The 20,317-nt window shown below is 55.3% G+C and overlaps 3 protein-coding genes across 3 annotated transcripts in view; 1 reads left to right on the forward strand and 2 right to left on the reverse strand.

Moving 5' to 3' along the window:
- Positions 1-9,719, forward strand: part of LOC130682304 (uncharacterized) — a 35,936-nt gene extending 26,217 nt beyond the window's left edge. Inside the window, exons 3-4 of the mRNA XM_057496690.1 lie at positions 7,534-7,601; positions 8,984-9,719. Of these exons, the coding sequence (XP_057352673.1) occupies positions 7,534-7,601; positions 8,984-9,211 (296 nt within the window). The 3' untranslated portion in view covers positions 9,212-9,719. The remainder of the gene's footprint in view (positions 1-7,533; positions 7,602-8,983) is intronic.
- LOC130682275 (zinc finger protein 709-like) overlaps positions 1-20,317 on the reverse strand; it is a 100,585-nt gene that overhangs the window by 70,462 nt on the left and 9,806 nt on the right. The gene's annotated exons all lie outside the window — the stretch shown is intronic.
- Positions 15,215-18,462, reverse strand: LOC130682305 (ral-GDS-related protein-like). Its single transcript, XM_057496691.1, has 5 exons — positions 18,128-18,462; positions 17,465-17,988; positions 16,493-16,708; positions 16,078-16,181; positions 15,215-15,323 (listed from the first exon to the last, which is right to left on the reverse strand). The coding sequence occupies exons 1-5, from the start codon at positions 18,444-18,446 to the stop codon at positions 15,215-15,217; spliced, it is 1,272 nt and encodes a 423-aa protein (XP_057352674.1). The 5' UTR covers positions 18,447-18,462.

Here is a 20,317-nt window from a genome sequence, read left to right on the forward strand (position 1 = left end):
GCTGCGGCTCATTGGTCTACACCGCGGCCCCTGTGACCTGGATGTGCTGTTAGCTGCACAAGTCCTGTTCCTCCTCCTCTTGCACAGCCCGCCAGCCTCCTGCGTGGAAACCCTGAGGCTGCCCCCGTGTTGTGTGCGGCTTGGCCCCGACCTCTGTGCACGGCTGATTTCCCTTGCATGCAACTTGCTCCTCGTGGGTATTTGAGACTTCCTCTTGTTCTGCCTGGATTAATTTTCCTCCAGATGGTATTTGTCATAATCACCGTGTCGTGTTCTTTGTGTGGCTTAAGTTACAGAACTGATCCTAACGCTAAACCCTGTGACCTTAACAGCTCTGGACGTGCTCCAGGTCATCTGATTCGAGCAAAGCTGTTAAGAGAAAGAAGGTGGGAGGGAGGGGTGGCATCTTTCCGTTTGGTTTCTTTGGTTCAAATAAACACATTTCTTGGATAACAGGTCTTTCTCAATTGCCATTCCTTACACATCTGGAAAATGGGACTTGGTTTTGTGAATCCCCGCCTCTGTTACACGCGGTATTCCATAAGCGTCAGAGCTGAGGAAAGACGTTTTTCTGTTCCCAGCTGCAGTCCTACAGCCAGTCCAGAGCTGCCTGCACAGGTTTGCTGAATCACCACACATTTGAAAGCAGCTGAATGAATCCCGACATCAGGAGGGGAGGTGGCCTCAGTAGCTGCATTTTGGAACTACAGTAAAAAAGCCTCAAAGAGCACTGTTAGCTCTCTTGAGTCTTATTTGGACTTGAGCCAAGACAGAGCCTAATGCAGAAAGAAGGAAGAGGAGAACCAGTTTGGATTATGTGGGAAGATAAAGATCTTTTCTGCGGCTTGGCATCTCCCCAGTGGTTATCTGAGGCCGGGAGGCGCTTAGCTCTGCCGTCTGGTCCAACTCCCCCTGCTCTCCTCGCCCCACATCACCCCCAGTCAGTTTTCCTCTTTATGTCTAGCAGTGTCGTGCTCTTCCTCCACCAGTACCGAGCCCCAGAGGCCTGCGGGGCAGGTGGCTTGAGGGCAGCGGCATCTTGCTGGCAGGGAAATCCCTGCACACAGAGTGGAGGTGTGGGATTAAAGGTGAAAAGGGCTCCCCTGACCTGTGTCTGAAAAGGAATGTGTTTGAGTTTCAGACCCAGTTTGGAGAGAGAAATCATAACTGAATTACATAATTCCTAGGCTTGTCGCTATTGTATGTCCTTAAAGCTTGAAAGGAAAATAACTAAATAAGTATTTGGGAATGGCCTATACAGTGAACATCCAATACCCCAGGCAGTTAGGTGGCTCGGAGGCCAGGTCAGAGGAAATGCTTTGCATGTGGTGCAGCTAGAGGCTCTTACTTTGGCAGAGTCTTGAGAAAGTGATGGCCAGATGTGGAGCTTACCGTGCTTTTTTGACCTGACAGGAAGCCTTTTCACTTAATTCTTCCATACCCTTAAGTGTAGGGCTGCATCCAGATGGGCACATTCAGACAGCGCAGTTTCGTATCAGAGGACGTCACTTTCCGACTTGGATGCCTCGCTTGCTGAATGACCGGTTTGTCCCATCAGTGAGGGTTCAGTGTCAGGTCTGAGCCCGCCACACCGGTTTGAATGTAGGAGAAGCCCAGGCACCTGAGCGCGAGCGCTGCCTCACCTGACGGCCTCGGTGGACCTCCCTGTGCGCGGCCAGCTCTGAAGCGGGGAGGGGAGGCGGCAGAGGGGAACTTGCAGAACTTGTAAATATCAGCTGAGGCCGTTTCTGTGTTTGGGACCCAGCTAGTTGCCTGTCTCTCAACCTGAATGTAAACCTGCTCTCTGGATGGGTAGGTGTGCCTACCGATGCCTCAAGCCCAGAGGCACCCACTCCCTCTTCGCGAAGGCCCTGGAGGAGCCGGCGAGACCCTGGGCCCCGGCTCCCAGGTGCTCCAGGGAGTCCATGCGACACTGGTGCGGACCTTTTTGTCCCTAATGTCCGCTTGTTTAGACATTCGTTCATCTACTGCACAGATTCCTTCTCTGACAGATGACCTAAGACTCTAAAAAAAACAAAGAAAATGTACTGCAGAAACTGATTTGTAACATTATGAAATTTATACATGTAACTCAATTCCATAGAACTTAACATCTATAGGGAAAATTATGCAGATAGTGACAAAAATACACAATACTGGCCACAACTGCCATCGAGGATACTCATAATTTGGGGGTAAGATGACACACAGAGAGCTGAGGTCACACAGAATTGGTGGCCAGTAGAAAAAGCATACATACACAATGAATGTCATAGGTGGTCTGGGCAGAGAAAGGATAATCTGAGTCAAAGTACAGGAGAGTCTGGAGAAGAGTTAGGGCTGGAGTCTGACTCTGAAGACGTGTGTATGCTGGCAGCGGTGGGCAGGGGGTTATCAGAGGGCAAACGCAGGAGGAGACGACCGCGCGTGCCAGACGCAGGGACAGGGAGGCACACACCTGGGTGCACTGCCGGCTCCCCTTGCAGAGAAGCAGAATTTAAGAGGGATGGGCTAATTTAGGAGGACTCCACTCAGATAAGGCCTTTACGCTGGACTCTGTATTTGGAGAACTAGGGAGTGCTGAAGCACTGATATATCATGAAATGTTTGGGAATAGTAGGAATCAAGAAACGAGGAACAGGATGGCTGGAATGTGGGAGTGGTCATAGGTGGAGAAACATGTCCAGAAGCTAATGAATCTCGTCAAGTATGAGGTGACTGGGAATCAGGGCCAAAACAAAGGTAATGGCACCGACTAGGATAAACCAGACAAATCACCACCATTCCACAGAAAGGTGAACTAACTCATTCAACAAACATGATGAAATACTGTCAGCTATTGTGGAAGCCAGTAAGGACGCAAGGAGGAACAAGGCAGAAACAGTCTTATCCTCCAGGGGTCTTAGAACCTCACAGAGCAGCTTCATGAGTTGAGATCAAAAGGCGAGGGCAGGTCTGTAGCTGATTAGGAGAAAAGTGGCTATAAAGGTGGCTGTGGAAAAGGGACGGGGATATGATGCTGGCAGGCGGCGAGGCAGGACCAGATCCTGCGTGCAAGTGGCAGCCCAGGAGGTTCAGAGGAGACGTCAGCAGAGCACATCTGCCCGCAGGGAGGAAGTCTGGGGAGAAGGGCGGACGGTAAAGGAAGGTGAGGCTCAGGGAACACCACAGCCACAGGCTGGAAGGGAGGGGGTGGCCCGCCAGAACGACGGCCGGAGCGCCACCCGCGGGCTGCTGTTGGGGTCCAGCTGTGGGGTCCAGCAGCGGGCCACAAACCACTTCTCTTCCATTCCAAGGAAAAGCACATGAACGGGCTTTTGTGACATTCAGACAAGACGTAAACACTCACAAATATGTGCCAGTTCAAGGCACAGCTCAAAACTTCCTTCTTTTATGACATCTTTTCTGCATACCCCTCTTCTGGATTTCTCAGAATTGACATCTATTATTCTGCGTTTTTGTTTTTTTTCCCAGCTTTATCCATGCATTGTGTCTTTACTTACAAGGTGCCAGGCACTGTCTTAGGGGCTGCGTGTGAGAGGCCACTCAGGCTGCTGTGGTCTAGTGGGGATACACATGGGAAATGGGGTACAGTGCACCACGTTTATGGCAGGGCATCACAACTACTCGAGACGGGGTGTCCAAGGCCTGAGCCAGACAGGACACCGGGGGAGGACAGGGCAACGTGATTTTCTTTGGAATTGATACCCAGACTCCCCCCTACTGTTCTTCCAGGAGGACTCCCGCTTCCCAGGGGCTTAGAGGTGGGGGTCCCGCAGCACATATTCCCAGAGGAGCATTAAAATGTAGCATTTATTAGGCATCACATTTTATTATCCCTTGGATACATGAGATGTTAAACGGCTTTTGTGAACTGGCCTAGGAATCTAACCACATCTAAAACATTATTTGGGAAAATACTTGTAAAATTACAAATTTTTAAGATACAAGCCATTCATAAGTTGGAGACCATTTACATATGAGTGAGGCGGCTGAAACAAGCTGAATTTGGAAATGCCCTTGTCTTCCCCTAACATTTTAAGCCATCTACTGGCAGAATCTGTCATTTTCAAATCAAATCAAATATGTTTTCTAAGTTGTAACAAACAAACCAGAGAACTTTTTAGTTTTGTTTTGTGTCTGACTGTAGGAAGTTGACAACTTCTTTGAAGGTGAATACTACAATCAGGGACCATTACAAAACAACAAACCTACCTAGCAGATTAAAAAAGGAATTCTTCCTGGAGAAGACAACCGGGCACGCCATGCTTTACCACAGACTGTTTAATATTATCTGATGACTTACCAGAACCTCTTCTCGTAACTGTCCCAGAGGCGCAGGGAGCTGGTTGAGGGCTTTGTCCATGCCGACCTAAAGGCAAAATCATGTTGCCACAAGCACATCACAGCAAGGGGTAAGTGCAGGATCTGCTTAATGACCAAGGTGTACTAGACTTAGGTTCTTCTCTGTGCAGCCACATCCTGCTAATGAGCTAAATAGCAGAAATGTTATTTTGCCACAGATATTACTCATAGAATATGGAAACATTGTTAATATTCACTAGACTATAAAAATAAGGGCATGAAAGCTTCCTCATGTGCAATTTGTCTTTGGATGAATTTTTACATGAAATTGAAGAATTTTAATGGGTGAGAAACAGCTATCTGCCCACAATTTAGGATACTCTACCAGTTGATGTGAAAGTCTGATGGGCTGTATCTCTCAACATTATTGTAAACCTTGAGAAAAATTTCAGATTAATAGAACAGAAATGAAATGTTCTGGGTTCCTAATCCTACTGGAACATTTATCTTAGTGGTATATTTCCTGAAAGCAAATATGGCTCATTAACTGTCATGCCTCTTGAAATTCCCAATTGACAAATAGATTTAAAAACAAAATAAAATACGAACAAGAAGACTTTTTGTGAGTATTAAAACTCAAGCATTTCTAAATGATTTTCACAAACAACTGACAAGTTTATTACAAACCATTCTTATGTTTTTATAAAACCAGGTCTCCTAAAGATCAATACTGGACAATGTTCCCTCAACCTAGCTCTGACTAGCAAATAGACCTCAAAGTTAATTAAATATTGCCTTTGGAAAACCTGATTATTTTTCTTGCAAATTTGCCTGACCAGTGAGATTTCATAGTAATCAGTTAGCAACTAACACAAACACACACTCATATCACTGTACTTCACTTTTCACTATTAATAAAATTCAAGCAAGAACCATATTAAATGAGTAAAAAAACTAAAGACAAAAGATGTTTATCAAAAAGATTAGTTCTTTTCTTGTTGAGATTAGTAATCTTTTCAAGTTCTTTGGGGGGAAAAATCAACTGAAAGTTTTCTAAAAAACACTCAGCACTTTTAAGAACAAATGAGCAAGAAAGAAGTGTGTGTGTGTAAATATACTGACAGGTAGGAACTGTGGATTAAAGGTTTACCAAGTTTGTTGAAAGGTTAACAAAATCTGCATAGTCCTTGTTGATGAGTCCGACCATGGCGGTCTTAAGAAGCTCATCGTCGAGTTCCAGGTCGTCTCTCAGTTCCTCCAGCTGGACGTGCTTCCTGCCGCCAGATACCAAATGATCCACATCGAAATCTTCCTAAAAATAAAGTCAGGAAAGAAAAAAAGTATTATAATGGTATCACATTTTACATACACAAATAAGAAGAGACAAACAGTAAGAAGGAAAGGCAAAAGGCCCGGAATAGTCAACACAATTTGAAGGCAAAAAGCAAATCCAGAGGACTGATAACTACCTGACCTCAAATGTTACTATTAAAGCTACTGTTACCATAGAGTGGCGCTGGCCGAAGAGGAAACAAACCCGTGGAACAGAACAGACAGCCCAGAGGTATGGAAAGGCCATTCATGGAGAAAGGAGAGTCTCAAGCAAATGGTACTAGGACAACGGGACATCCACACGGAAAAGAAAAAAAAACAAAGACATAGCGACAGAGTGGCAGGGCTGCAAGGCCGCAGGAGAGCAGAGCAGAGGACAGAGGCCCAGAGGACGGCTGTGAGGACAGAGGGGCCCAGAGGCAGGCTCGCTCTGAGTGAACGGGATTCTAGTGACTGACCTGCCACCTGGAAATAAAGTTGGGCATAACCCTTTCACCCCAAGAACATTTTGCTGGCAATTTCTTTGGTCACATTGAATCCATAGCGAACTTGCCCGGGGCTGAAACCCAACTTTATTTCTGGCCCGTCTGTCCGCGCAGCTGTCCCGCACAGCCGTCGTCTGGGCCTCTGTCCTTGGCGCTGCCACCACTCCAGCCTCTGCTCTGCTCTCCTGCAGCCTTGCAGCCCTGCCACCATGTCACCCAGAGCACTGGGCGGAGCTCTTTATGCAGAGTCAACAGCAGTGTATTGCCCACAGGTGTGCAGTGAGCCAGGCAGCCAGGGCCAGGTGAGAATCCTGGCCACAGGAACCCTCATTTTATCCACAAACTTCAAGTCTATTTCTTGGGACTTCAGGCCAGCTTTACTGGATCTAGGAGGAGCAGGGATACAGATAAAAGAGAAGGGCAAAACAGAAGATTCCATCTTTTCTGGCTTAATTGTGCCGGTTTGCAAAACTGAATAAAACATCCCCTCCCCATCTCACTCACCTGCTCAACACCAGGATAAGGGCTTCTAGTCACACCTCTGACCTTGTTTCACCTGTGACCTCAGAGTGACCAGCCCAAGGCTAACTGTGGCCAGCTGGATGCAGGAGAATTCTCACCACCATGCTATGTCTCCTTGCCTTGATTTTAAAAACTTCTTTTGTAATCTTTAGGAGTCATTTGCCAGCTGGAAGCTCAGTGATGTTAAGCATGGACTCAGTCAACCTGAGCTTGAATCCCAGCTCCCCTACTGTCCAGCTGGGTGAACGTGGATGTGTTACCTAAACTGCCTGTGCTTGAGTTTCTTTATCTGTAAATAAGGCAATAAATAATACAAACTCATAGGGCTGTTGAGGGTTTATGCAGTGGTAACGGAAAATCTGGTGGCTTTGCAGATAAAACTTTATTTATCACTCATATGAATTCCAGCATGGGTCATCCCCGATACTATACTATACTACCCTGACACCATGCTGTAGTCATGTGATTCTGTGCCTTAGTACAGTATACTACAGGTATCATACCTATGAACCATCGAATGGTCCCAGCTAGCTCTGAAATTGGAGCTTGAGGGCTTAAGTGTGGGTGTGATAATGTTGTTCAAATACTTAAAAGCCTCCACTCAACAGTCTATTTCCTTAACATACACAATACCTCCACACATACATTGGCACCTGTCATTCAGAATGCTTACGATGACATGTCAACCCAGCCTTAAGATGCACAGGAATTGTTGTGATTCTTATCCCAAAGATAAACTAGATAACCACTTCTGCAAAAGTAAAGAACAGGGATGTATCATCCCCCTGGAAATCCTTAAATGAGTAATTTTTTTTTTAAATCAGCTTTTTATTGGTAAAGTTGATTTGGAGAAATGGTTTGACCTGTGACCACATCGGTCATTCCACAGGTTCCCTTCATCTTGGATGCATTCGTCTGTGCAGAGAAAACTGCTACCTAGATGGGTCCTGCTGCATAGTAGGTGCTTTTTTTTTAAAATTTTATTTTGGTATCATTAATCTACAATTACCTGAAGAACATTATGCTTACTAGGCTCCGCCCTTCACCAAGTCCCCCCCACATACCCCTTCACAGTCACTGTCCCATCAGCTTAGTAAGATGCTGTAAAATCACTACTTGTCTTCTCTGTGTTGCACAGCCCTCCCCGTGCTCCGCCCCCCCCCACTATACATGCTATTCGTGATGCCCCCTTTCTTTTTCCTCGCCCTTATCCCTCCCTTCCCACCCATCCTCCCCAGTCCCTTTCCCTTTGGTAACTGTTAGTCCATTCTTTGGTTCTGTGAGTCTGCTGCTGTTTTGTTCCTTCGGGTTTATTTTCTTTGTTGTTACACTCCACAGATGAGTGAAATCATTTGATACTTGTCTTTCTCTGCCTGGCTTATTTCACTGAGCATAATAATACCCTCTAGCTCCATCTATGTTGTTGCAGATGGTAGGATTTTTCTTCTTCTGGCTGACTAATATTACATTGTGTATATGTACCACATCTTCTTTAGCCATTCATCTACTGAGGGACACTCAGGTGGCTTCCATTTCTTGGCTATTGTAAATAGTGCTGTGATAAACAGGGGTGCATATGTCTTTTTCAAACCGGGCTGCTGCATTCTTAGGGTAAATTCCTCGGAGTGGAATTCCTGGGTCAATGGTATTTCTATTTTGAGAGTTTTGAGGAACCTCCATACTGCTTTCCACAGTGGTTGAACTAATTTACATTCCCAGCAGCAGTGTAAGACGGTTCCCCTTTCTCCACAGCCTCGCCAACATTTGTTGTTTGTCTTTTGGATGGTGGTCATCCTTACTGGTGTGAGGTGATATCTCATTGTGGTTTTAATATGCATTTCTCTGATGATTAGTGATGTGGAGCATCTTTTCATGAGATCAGTTTAAGTTCCAGAAGCCAGGAGTAACAGGCCTGGAATGCTTGAGTATTCCCCCAGATAAAGGAAAGTCTCTCAGCATACCCTTGTCTTTATTGTGTTTTGTAAATCATGTCATTGACTAAGGTAAGACTCACTTAGCCTGCTAAAAGGCCCAGCTTATTTGTCCAACTATACCTATATGCGGTTTTTCCTCCGCCATCCCCGTATCAAGTAATTTGCGGACTGGACAGTTCACTTAGCAAGCTAGCCCAGCCATAAACAGCACAGTAAAGACAGGAAAGATTCTATCTTAAAGCTAAGATTGCATTTCCAAACCCAGGAAGTGAAGAGGTAAGATTTTCAATGCACTGCCGATGGGTTTCAACCCTGGGCAAGTTCACTATGGATTCAATGTGACCAAAGAAATGACAGTAAAACGTTCTGGGGGTGAAAGGGTTATACCCAACTTTATTTCCACAGTGGCAGGTCAATCACTACCACCCCAGCCAGTCAGAGCGAGTCTGCATGCAGCAAGTGGGTCTCTGCCTCTGGGCCTCCATGCCTACACAGCCATCCCACACAGCCATCCTCTGGGGCTCTGACCTCAGCGCTGCCACCACTCCAGCCTCTGCTCTGCTCTCCTGCAGCCTCGCCGTCGCCGCCGTGTCACCGTGTCACCCAGAGCACTGGGTGGAGCTCTTTCTATAGAGTCAATAGCAACATATTGCCCACATGAGTGGTGAGCTAGCCGACTAGGCCCAGGTGAGAATCCTGGCCACAGGAACTTTCATTTTATCCACACTTAACACAGTCTTTAGCGAACATACAATAACTCAGCCCACCTTGGAGGCAGGGAGGGCAGTCTTAACTGATATGCTCCCCAACCAGGAAGCTGCTCTCCTGGTGGGAATCCATCAGAGCAGGGCGTTTCTTGTGTTAAGCTAATTTTGCATAATGACCTGGAGGGCTGATAAGAAACTTCGTGTCTCATCTTGAGACCACTTCACAGGTCCACACCCCTAGCCCTTTGTCACATTCCTGAAAATTCCTTCCAAGGGGGAGCCCCCACCCTTTCGGTGCGCCTCCCTCTCTGAGGTAGCCCACACTCCCCTCTCTCTGAGTGTGCACTTTCTCTCTGTAAATAAAACTTTTACATGTTCTTCACTGCTGCGTCTCTGCCCCTCAGTTCTTTGCTGCGGCGGGGACAAGAACCCAGGAGAATACATAACGCCCTCCTAACAGGAGTCCCAGCCCAGGGGAGGGATGGGGGAAGGAGAAGGCTGGGAGGGCAGGGGGAGAGGGGTGCGAGCATGGGATCAGAGAGCTTGGGCAGTGCAGAAGGGAAGCCTGGAGGAGGAACTAGGAGGGAATGGCAGCTGGGGAGGGAAGCCACGGAGCCTCCCTCCTCCAGGAGTGCTGGTGAGGCAGGGACCGTGGGTGCAGAACAGAGCAGGGTGAGGGCCTCCGGAATAAAACCCCTACTGAAACTCCATATTAAACAATTAAGCAAAGTCAGTCACATTAATTCTGTAAAGTAATATAAGCATTCTTGTGTGAGCTTAATCAAAACTAAAAATCCAGGAGTAACTTGGCCTGAAATGTTTGAATATCCGCCACATAAGAAAAGACCGCAGCATAGCCCATGTCTTCATTGTGTCAATTTAATGAGGTTATTGTAAAATGTACCGTAGCCTGATAAAAGGCCTGGCTTATTTTCTTTAACTTCACCCAGATGCTGCTTTTCTTCCTCTAGCCCTAATCAAATGATATGCAATGTAGGCGAGTAATAATGGCAAGTAAGCAAAATAATCTGGAAGACTGATAAGAAACTTAGTGTCTCTTCAAAGATAAGCATTAGGGGACCCTTTTGCAGGTCTGCATCCCTGGCCCTTTGTCTCTCACCTGCCTATAAATCCCCTAGACTGTGCATCACCCCGGGGCTATCTTATCCCCTCCGGGCAGGGGCAAGCCAGGAGCTCTGTCCTCTGCTTTATCTCTAAATAAAAGCCTCGCACATGCTCTCCTACCTTGAGTGTTTGCAAAGTTCATTCTCTGAGCCTGTGAACAAGAACTCCATCATCAGCTTCTCTGAAGAGCCCGAAGACGGGGAGCCCCCCCAGAGCCCGTGCCTGGGTGCAGAGGAGCACACCAGGGGCCAGAGGGCCCTGCCACCTCCCCAGCACACGCCGGGTGGGGAAGGTGCGCTGCAGCCCACAGCCATGTGAGCCTGGTGGCCCAGCGCCAGGAGCCCAGGCCGTGTTGTACTTGGGGCCCCTGCACACACTGCGGGAGGACAGACCGCTGACCCAGTGACTACCCACCAGGCCCAGGGCTGCTGCTTTGTTTCTGGGCCCAGAAGCTCTTCTGTGTGAGGTTGAGGCGGGTGGGCCGTGCAGGATGACAGGTCTGACTTGTGCCACAGCCCTGCCAGGGGCCCGCCTCCCTCCTTCTGCCCAAACCTAACTCCCTTTGTGGCCGGGGAGCCTGAGGTCATCCCTTGGGACCACCGTGTAGGCAGATGGCTCTGAGGGTGCTGTGGGAAGGTCCAGGGGAAGGAGGGCGGGGTGGCGTGGGTGTCCCGATTTTACCTCCTGTCACCTGGTCACCTGAGGCTGTGAGGAGGGCCCACGTCCGCTTCCCCAGTCCCAGTCTGGGGCTCCCCCTGCAGCATAAGGCCTGGAGACCCTCTCCATCCTGGAGCCTCTCTCCATCCTGGAGCTCCCCAAGGGGGTGTTTGTGCTGATCCTGGAGCTCCCCTCCAGGCCAGGCCTCCCCTCCTGGGAGGGTGAGCACATCCTGAGAGTCCTGGGGGAGCGTATGGGGAGAATCAGAGCCAAGTGCCTCCGCTCAGCCTCCCCAGTCTTTTGTCGCAGACATCAGGCCGCTCAGCCAGGACCCAGGAGCGGGACACCAGGGGCCTCACACCAGCCTGGCCTGGGGATGGGCGGCTGAGGGGCACCATGGGGGAAGACTGGGAACCCGGGAGCTTTGGGGGGTGCTCTGAGGTGTGAAGCGTGGAGAAAGTGGGCTCAGACAAAGCCCCCCCAGTGGAAGGCGTGCACCTCTTGGAGGTGCTTTGAGAGACCAAGTTCAAAGTTTTTCGCAAAGGAATTTTCTGGAATGTGTGGAGCAGCTGTGTCTCATTAAATGGGACGGTGCTAGACTGGCGCCCTGCAGCCCTGGGATCTACTTGGGTACATCTGCAGTGGTGTTCAAGACGTGAAGAGACACCCTGGGGCTTCTAATCAACAAGTTTCGGTGTCTGATCATAATCTATAGGTGACAGGAAAGAAGGTTCAGTTTCTGTTTGAACAGGCCTCCACAGTGTTGCCGAGGTGTGCCCCCCTGGGGCTTGGAGCACCCTGCTCTTCCTGAGCACCTTATGGGGGGAGGACAGAGGATGGAGGACAACCTGGCGGAGGTCAGGGCCACCCTGCATCAGAGAGTTTGAGGGCTGGGGTGGGGTGGGCTGGGGCACACGAAGTCCGCAGGAGGGGCAGAGCTTTGAGAAGAAAGAGCAGTGTGGTGGCAATCCGCTCAGCATTTATTACATTCTGCACAGAGATGACCCCAACCCCCAGGAACCATAAACCTCAGAGACAACACCCAGACCACACTGTGCCTGGGGAGGCTATTTCTCAGGGATGACGGGAGGAAGTTGCACCGGGGGCTCCCCTGTAAGCAAGCCCCGGGACCCTGCGACAGTCGGCCACCCCTGCATCCTCGGATGCCTCCGCTGGGCACCAGGAGGCCGTGGTCCCACGCGGCACTGCGCCGTGTCTATGTCCGTCCCGGGAAAGGCCGGGCCTGGTGAGGACAGCCCCCACCTATTCCTGGAACCCTGTGGCTACGACTCGGTGGCTGACGGCGCCCAGGCAGGAGTTGGTGTCACGGCGGGAGGCCACCTGCACGAAGGGGAACATCCTCCACACGGTGGGGCGGCTCGCCTCTGTCCAACGGGCCACGAGCAGAGGGGACGACACCGCACGAAGGTGGCCAGGTGCGCCGCAGCTACATACGGGTCCTTGAGGATACAGCGGCAGCCGGGGGAGCTGCCCGAGTCTGCCGACGGAGGAGGTGCCAGAGCAGCCGCCCCAGCAGAGGCTCCGGATGAGCAGCGGGAGGAAGAGGAGCAGCAAGCAGACTGGGGTCCTGGGGCGCCAGGGGCCGCCTGCCCGGAGGGGAAGCAGCTCTCCTCCACATGCAGCCAGGACACCAGCAGGGCCGCGGGCCCGATGACAGCAGCTACAGGGCCACGCGGGTGATCAGAAGAGACCGGTCATCCCAGGTTCCCCCCATTATCCTGCTTCCACCCCGTCCCCACTGCCCTCTGGGCCCCGGGCCCTGCACGGAGGGTCCTGTCAATCACCAGCACCCGGGGGGTCCCTGTCACGGGAAGGCTCCTGAGCGTCACCTACTCACAGAGGAGGAGGCTGGGTCCCAGAGGGGAAGGGAACCACCCTTCAGCCTGACAGGCCTGGTCGGCAGTGGAGCTGGGACCCCAGCCGCCCCGGTCTTTAGGACGCCCCCACGCCCAGCATGGCCCGAAGCTTCCCTGAGGCTGGGGAACAGCCCGCCCCCTGCCGATCGCCCCAGCCCAGAAACTCACCTGGCCCTGGCCCGTAAGTTTAAATCTTGAGGGACCTGAAGAACTTTAACAGTCCTTTTCTGCCTGCCCTCTGACCTGGGGGCTCCAGGTGGTAGGACAGGCCGTAGCTGCAGGACAGAGGGACACCTGTGAGCCCCTGGAGCCACATGGCAGGGGGCCCTTCCCCCAGAGCCTGCCGGCAGCTACAGCCCACACCCCACTCCTGGCAGCCTCACCTCTGCTCCTCACGCAGGAGCTTCAGTCTCTGGAAAAAGGACAGGAAGTGCTCCTTGGGCTCCAGGTCATACTGCCTGGCCAGGAACCTGTATATGACGATCTCCTCTAGGAAGTCAGTGACCTGGGGCAGAGGAAGGACAGGATGCAGACAAGGAGGGGGTTGAGGAGTGGGGCACTGGGATGGTCCTGGATCTTTGCTCACGGAAACCCGCCTTGCTTCCAATGCCATCCAGCCCTGCCTGTTCCCACTGTTGGGTCTCCAGCTCCTCCTCCAGGAAGGCGGCCTTGATGCCACCCCATCCCCCACCTAACAAAGCCTTTAGTGTCCTGAGCCCTGCATGTCTTAACTCTCTCAACACGCGTTACACCCAGGGGATGGCCCGGACAAGGTCCTGCCCGGGGGGTCTTGACTACATCCCTCACCTTTCATGGCTGGGCACTCAACTCTCTCTATTTTATACCATCACCCTGGAAGGCAGCAAGGCGGCCAAAGTACATCGGAAACAGCCCTCTGAGCCCAGAAGGAGGCCGGAACGTCCCCACCCTTTCTCAAGGTGGAGGACCGCCAGGGCCCTCCAAGGGGCAGGCCTGCCCAGAAACAGCACCCGGGCCTGGCCCGGGCTCGGGGCTACCGAGAAGCGGGGACTGCACTGGGGAGCTGAGGCCTCAGGCGGGAAGGCACTGCCAGCCCCCCGATGTGCTTCCTGCCCTGAAGGAGCAGCATCCCTCCCCCAGGGCAGGGCCTGACGGGGAGACCAGTCCTGCCCACATGCTGCCCCCTGGAGCCCTCAGCCCCACCTGCCCTGGGGCCAGGACCGGGCTTAGGTGGGTCCTTCTGGCAGTCCTCTCCAAGAAGCCCAGGTCCTGGGGTGGAGGGGGGACTCAGGAGGGGGGTGGCTGGTGCTGAGAGGTCCGGGCTCACTGGGGGCTCTCTCCTCCCTAAAGCTCACCATCCTGCCCCCCTGAGCCCTGATGGATCACTCACGTCCACATGATGTTCCTGTTGTTTCTCTAAGGCTTCGTACAGGATCAGTCCGAGCGGCGGGATCATGCCCTGTGCCACCGGGGTGGGGAGGTGATGAGTCCCCACCTGCCGCAGGGGTGCCCACAGAGCCTCCCCTGAACCCCACACCCGCAGCCCCCAGCTCCCTTGGACCACCCACCCTGTGCGGCCTCCCTCCTTCCCTTCCACCTGCTCTCCCCTCCTGGTCCCTCCCAGGGTTGGCTTTTGGCCAGTCCCAGGTCCTGTGGTCCCTGCTCCTGTCCTCCAACTTCCCCCTGTACCCAGCTGCTCTCGCCCTCCTCCTGGTCACCCCAGAGCTGGCAGTTCAGAGCTTGTGGGACCAGGAGCAGGTGCAGGGTCACCCCACCGCCCCGACCCTGGCCACGCCACGCTCACCTGCGTCTTCATATCCTGGGATGCCCTGGGGGATGGCGGCCATCGCCTCAACATGGCCCTCACCTCCTGCAAGGTGCACGAGCTCAGGTGCTCATGCTCCCCTCCCACGTGGCCTCCCACAGCCAGACCGTGGTGGATGGATGGCTCGCCCGAGCCCCCTGGCACCTACGCTGTCCCCACCTCCAGCAGGCTCTCAGCCTAGAGCGACCCCAGCTCCAACACACACAAACTCATGGGGGTCCTTGGGCCACGGCCGCCGCCCTGAGAGGGTCAGGGGAGGTCCCTCTGCCTCCCAGGGTGCCCTGAGCCCTCACTGTCACCCGGCTATCAGCACGGCTCCCCTCCCATGACCAGGGGGGGTGCACAAAGCTGAAGCGCGTCTTGGGCTCCCTGGACCCTGCTCACCAGGGAGGCCCACACCCCAGGGTGACGGCAACCCTCCATGTGCACATGAGGAGCCCGAGGCCACAGAGGGTCCGTGACAGGCTCAGAGGACCCAGGGGACAAGCCGACGTTGCTCAGCCACGGGCCCCAACCCTGCTGCCGACGCCACGCCATCCCCAGCCCTGACCGGGGGTCTGTCCCCTGGGTCCTCACTGGATGCCAGGCCCACAGTCAAGTGGAGCCAGGGAGGGAGACAGACGAGGCCCTCATAGGCCTGGGGGACCCTACTTTCCCCATCAGCTTCCCCGTCTCACCCCGCACTCCTCGAGTCTTCCCCAAAGCATTGCCACAGCGCGGCAGAGGACTTGCCCCAAGGACCCCTCCCTTCCAGACCTCCAGCCCCCATTTACCTTGAGGAGCTGCTTCCCTTTAAGCCCCTTGTTCCTCTTTTTAAGTTTTTTGTAGATCCAGGAGCTCTTCCTATGGGGAGGGGAGAGGAGGAGGGACGCATGTGGCCAGCAGGCGGAGAGTCCCGGGGCCGACCCCTTTTCCTGGAGATCCTAGAAGGCCCACTAGCCCGCAGGAGGCTTTCCACCATGGCCCTGAGCTCCGGGGAATCCGTGGCCTGTGGAGGGGCCTTCATGTTTCCCCCCGGGGCCTCCATTCCCAGTTCTCCCAGGGGCGAATCTGCTTTGGGCAAGGTCGCTGTCCTTGGGGCAGAGACCTCCTGCTGCAGAGCACAAGCTCAAGATCTCCAATGGGCTTCAACCCACACCTAACATTGCAGGAAACTGATTCCTGCAGGGGTACCCGTGGCCTAACCCACAGGGGCCCCCAAGAGCCCGCCATCCCCGCCCCTAGGCTCTGCCGCCTCCCAGGAAGTCCCAGCCCACTGAGGGACACTGCAAGGTGTAGGGGTGTCCCTGTCCACTCAGGTGCCCTGGTCCCAGGGACAGGGCTACCCACCAGGAAACATGTGCCCAGGTGCTCTCCAGGCGACGTACAGGAGGGCGCTGCAGGGCGAAGATGATGGCACGGAAGGACTCGAAATTTCTGAGAGCCAGACACTCCTGGGAGGGAAGACAGAGCTGAGAGCGTGGCCTGCTTCTCTGCTTCTGTCCCCCCATGAACTCCTGTCCTTAAGGAGACAGACACCCAGGGAGCCCAGCACACCTGGTACCTGGTGAGCAGCCCTCCTGGGTGGAGGACTGTGGCTCAACCCAAGGAAGGGGCCGGGGATGGCTGTCCCACCCCCGGGGCCTGCGAGTCCAGGTCCGCACGCCCCTGGCAGGAGGCCCCAGGGACCGTGCAGGGTAGACCGCAGGCACCCATCCTGAGAGCTGGCCAAGGAGGGGACCCCGGGGGCCGTCCCATGACAGACCTTGGCCACCTGGATCCAGAATTCCACCACTCGGGCCCTGTCCTGGGCCATCCTGCTTGGGGCCCTCAGGCAGGAGGAGATGACCCAATGAAACGTGGTACCAAACTGCCTGATGACGTTAAGGATGTTGGGGGCCAGGAGCACAATGGCTTCCCTCAGTGGTTGTCTCTCTACGTAGACCTTGCATTCACCACATTCAACCCTACTGTACAGCTCCTGGGGATGATAAGAGGTGTCATCCAGCTGTGCCCCTGGTGCCCCTGTTCCCAGGCAGGGTCACTGGTCAGAGCTGGGGCCCAGGCAGCTGGGGACGTGCTGTGAGCCTTGTGGCCGTCCGGACTCCAGACCCCGTCCACTGAGGCGCCCAGGACCGGATGCACAGGGCCCCACAGTGATGGGGCACAGAGGGGCTTTGCTCACAGGGACCCTCACTCACGTCCTCCCTGAGGCACAAGGCAGCTCACGCCTGCCCAGCCTGGGGCATCTGCCTCCCATGCTGCCACCCCGTGGATCCCGCTCCCCACTCAGGTGCAGTCTCCCCTGAAACAACTCCACCCAGGGCCTTTGTTGGTGTCTGTGTCTCCCACGCAGTCAGGTCCATGGCAGGGGCCTCTGAAGTGCGGAGGCCATAGGAGCCTGCCAGGCCAATGGCCCGAGTACCTAAGGCCCTGGCAGCACCTCCCTGAGCACCCCTCCCCTGCCCTGCCCCTCCCTGCCCGGCCAGGCCCTGCCCACCTTCCCTCCGCTCTTCCTCCTTGGTCTGCAAGGATCCCTAAGGGCCAGCCCTACTGTCCCCGTGTGGTCAGTGAGGGCTTGGGGGTGAGGAGAGTCTCTCAGGGCACATGGTGAGTCCGTGGGGAAGCTGGGACGTGGGCCCACATCACAGGAGTCCACGTCAGGGGCGGGCAGGTCTGGGGCAGCCCGTGACACAGGGAAGGCCCACCCCCGACCCCGAGAGCCCGCTCCGCTCACCGCACACATCAGGGTCAGCTGCTCGGCCACCAGGCGTGGGGCAAACGCCAGGATGGTCCGCACCCTCTCCCTCGGCAAATCCCGGGTGCTCACGGCACAGGGGCTGGTGGGCTCCAGGACCACCTCTGGCTCTGCCAGGCCCTGTGCCATTCCTGCAGGTGACACGGGCCCCGCACCCGAGGACTCACGGGGCTCCAGCTCGGGGCCTGAGACCAGTCCTGGGATGTCCCAGGGGCTCGCAGCACAGGGGCCGGTGGGCTCTGGACCTGGACCTGGCTCTGCCACACCTGGTGCCATTCCAGCAAGTGCCCTGGGCCCCAGGCCCGAGGGCTCATGGGGCTCCAGCTCAGGGCCTGGCCCCTGGGCTGAGGCCACTGCTGGGACATCCTCCGGCTCTGCAGGGGCGGAAGCAGGTGACACCGGCCGTCGCTCCAGCACAGGGGTCTCAGGGAGCTCCTGGACCGGCTCAGGCGAAGAAGCCGGCCCTCCCCGTGTCTCTGGAGCCAGCTGCGTCTGCCGTGGTTCTGGAGCAGGACACAGAGAAAGGGTCACCGCGGGCCTGATTCCCCGCGCCTTAGGATCACAGGAGAGCCCTCACTGCCTTGAAGGGAACCCCAGTCCGGGAAGCCCACCCTACATGGTCCTCTGGCCGCAGCCCCTCACCTTCCAGCTCTGCCACCGTGGGCCCCAGGTGCTCCTCCTGGACCAAGTGGTGGAGGACTTGGCCCACCAGGGTGGATGAAAGCTGGCTGGCATCGATGGCGCAGGGCACATGCTCGGGCTCCCAGGCAGGGCGCCTAGCCTGTCCCATCCTGCAGCTGGGGTAAGGCCTGGGGGTGGCCGAGTGAGAAGCCTGGTCTTTCCAGCCACACTGCCCTCCGGGTCCACCCTTGTGTGGGCCTGGCCGCTGTGCACTCCCCTGCCTGTCCAGGCCCCTGCCCCTCCCCCTTCCTGACCCTGCGTGTCTGTCCTGGGACCCCATCCTCTCCCATGCTCCCGACTAGGAAGTCCCCAGTCACCAGCCCGCCCATGGGAATCCAAAGATGAGTGACCTGCTGGGCTCTCCCTGCCCCAAGGCCTAAACGCCTCCTCCACCCATTTTGTGCACATAGGCAGTGCCCCCTCCTGGCCCAGTGAACGCTCACTTTCTCAGATCCTCCTCTGGCCCCTTGTCATGCCCCCCATTACATGAGGAAGGCGTGAGGGTATCACCCGTGATGTTTCCCGGCTGTGACCTGCGGATGACGCCTGAAGTGACTGCCCGACTCCACACGGGATGGGGTCCCAGTACTGTGTCTGCTTCCTTCACTCAGTTATGCTAAGTGACCCCAACGGGTCTGCACAAAGTGGGTGCTGCATACCTATTGTGGCTGAAGGAAGTCCTACCCGAACCTTCCCAGGTACCCCTCTGCTGTCCCCAGAGGTCCCTCGTTGTGGCCATGATGAGGACAAGGACCGGGCACAGCCCCAGGGAATCGTGAGCCTCCATTCCAAAAGGCTGCTTCCCATGTGCTTTTCCAAGTGAGCCAGGCTTCAGGCCACTGACGGGTGAGGCCAAAGGCTTTTCATCGGGTAAAGAGAAGTAAGCCCCGAAGTGGCCCAGCTTGGCCGGCCGTCCTTTCTGCACTGCCGGGCGCCAGGGGAGCCCCTCTAAGCTCCTCCCATGTTCCCCATGGGCACCCTAGCAGGCTGATCGCCAGCCACCCTGCCCGTCAGAGGAGCACGCTGAGGCTCAGACACATGTGGGGACACTCAAGACACACCGTGGGCTGTGGGCAGAGGCCCGACTGTGCCGAGGAGGGGGTGGGTGCTCACCGGGGGAGCCGCTGGCCCGTGGTGGGCTGGTCAGCGTCCTCGGGAGGGAGGGTGGCCTCGGGAGCGCTCCGGCTGGTGTTTGGAGCTGGTTCCACTCGTCCCGTGTGCTTTCTCCCCTTCCTCCTCACGCCTGTCCGGGGAGCCCTGCGCTTGGGGACCTCAGTCCCATGGACAGATGGCTCAGGTTCACGCTGAGGGGGGCAGCAGGGAGATAGTCGGTGGGAAACCCAGGAACCACCAGGAGGGAGGTTTGCAGCTCACCCGAGAGCCCCCAGCCCCCTGGGATGCAAGCAAGGAGAGGCACGGACTGCCCCCGGGAGCGAGGTTCCAGGCCCTCTGGAGTGGGTCTGTTGACCAGTCTCGTGGGGCAGTCCTGGGGTGTAGGCAGCCTGCCCCGGGCCCAGGGAGATGGAGTAGGTAAATCCATCCATCAGCTCCTCCTCACTCCCCAGTGTGGAGCTCTTCACAGCCGTAGCCTGGTAGCGGGCTAGGAGGCAACCGGGGCTGCGTGGACCTCCCCACAGGGGGCAATGTGGAACCCAAACCCTGCCCCCGAGATCAGGCACACAGGGCCATCTGCCTAGACCTCCAGTCCCTGGGGGAAGGAGAGGACACCCCCCGGGCTCAGGACTAACATGTGGGTGGAAGCTCCTGGTCCCGACACTCACCGCCCCCTCCTGCCCAGCCTTCAGTCCCCCCCATGCCCCACGCCCTCCGCACACACACAAGGAGCCGGGGGAAAGGTCAGCCCGGGACGGCTCACACTCGTGGCCTGGCCCTGGAGTGGCCCGCTCTGGGCTGCCCTGTGTTACCTCGGGGCTCCTCGGGACACACAGACAGAGGCGAAGGTGGTCTCTCAGCCAACGCCCACAGCGAGCAGGAAGACTCTTCCTCTCGGCTTCCCTGACTCCCACGCCTTCAGAAGGCTCCGCACAACAAGACCGCATGTTGCTCTGTCGAGCGCCTCCGGTCAAGTGAGCAGGACTGGGGTCTGCGACCAGGAGCTGGGTTCCGTCCGGGTCACAGTTCAGGTTCTAC

Source organism: Manis pentadactyla (assembly GCF_030020395.1).
Source record: "Manis pentadactyla isolate mManPen7 chromosome 15 unlocalized genomic scaffold, mManPen7.hap1 SUPER_15_unloc_1, whole genome shotgun sequence".
Taxonomy (NCBI): Eukaryota; Metazoa; Chordata; class Mammalia; order Pholidota; family Manidae; genus Manis; species Manis pentadactyla.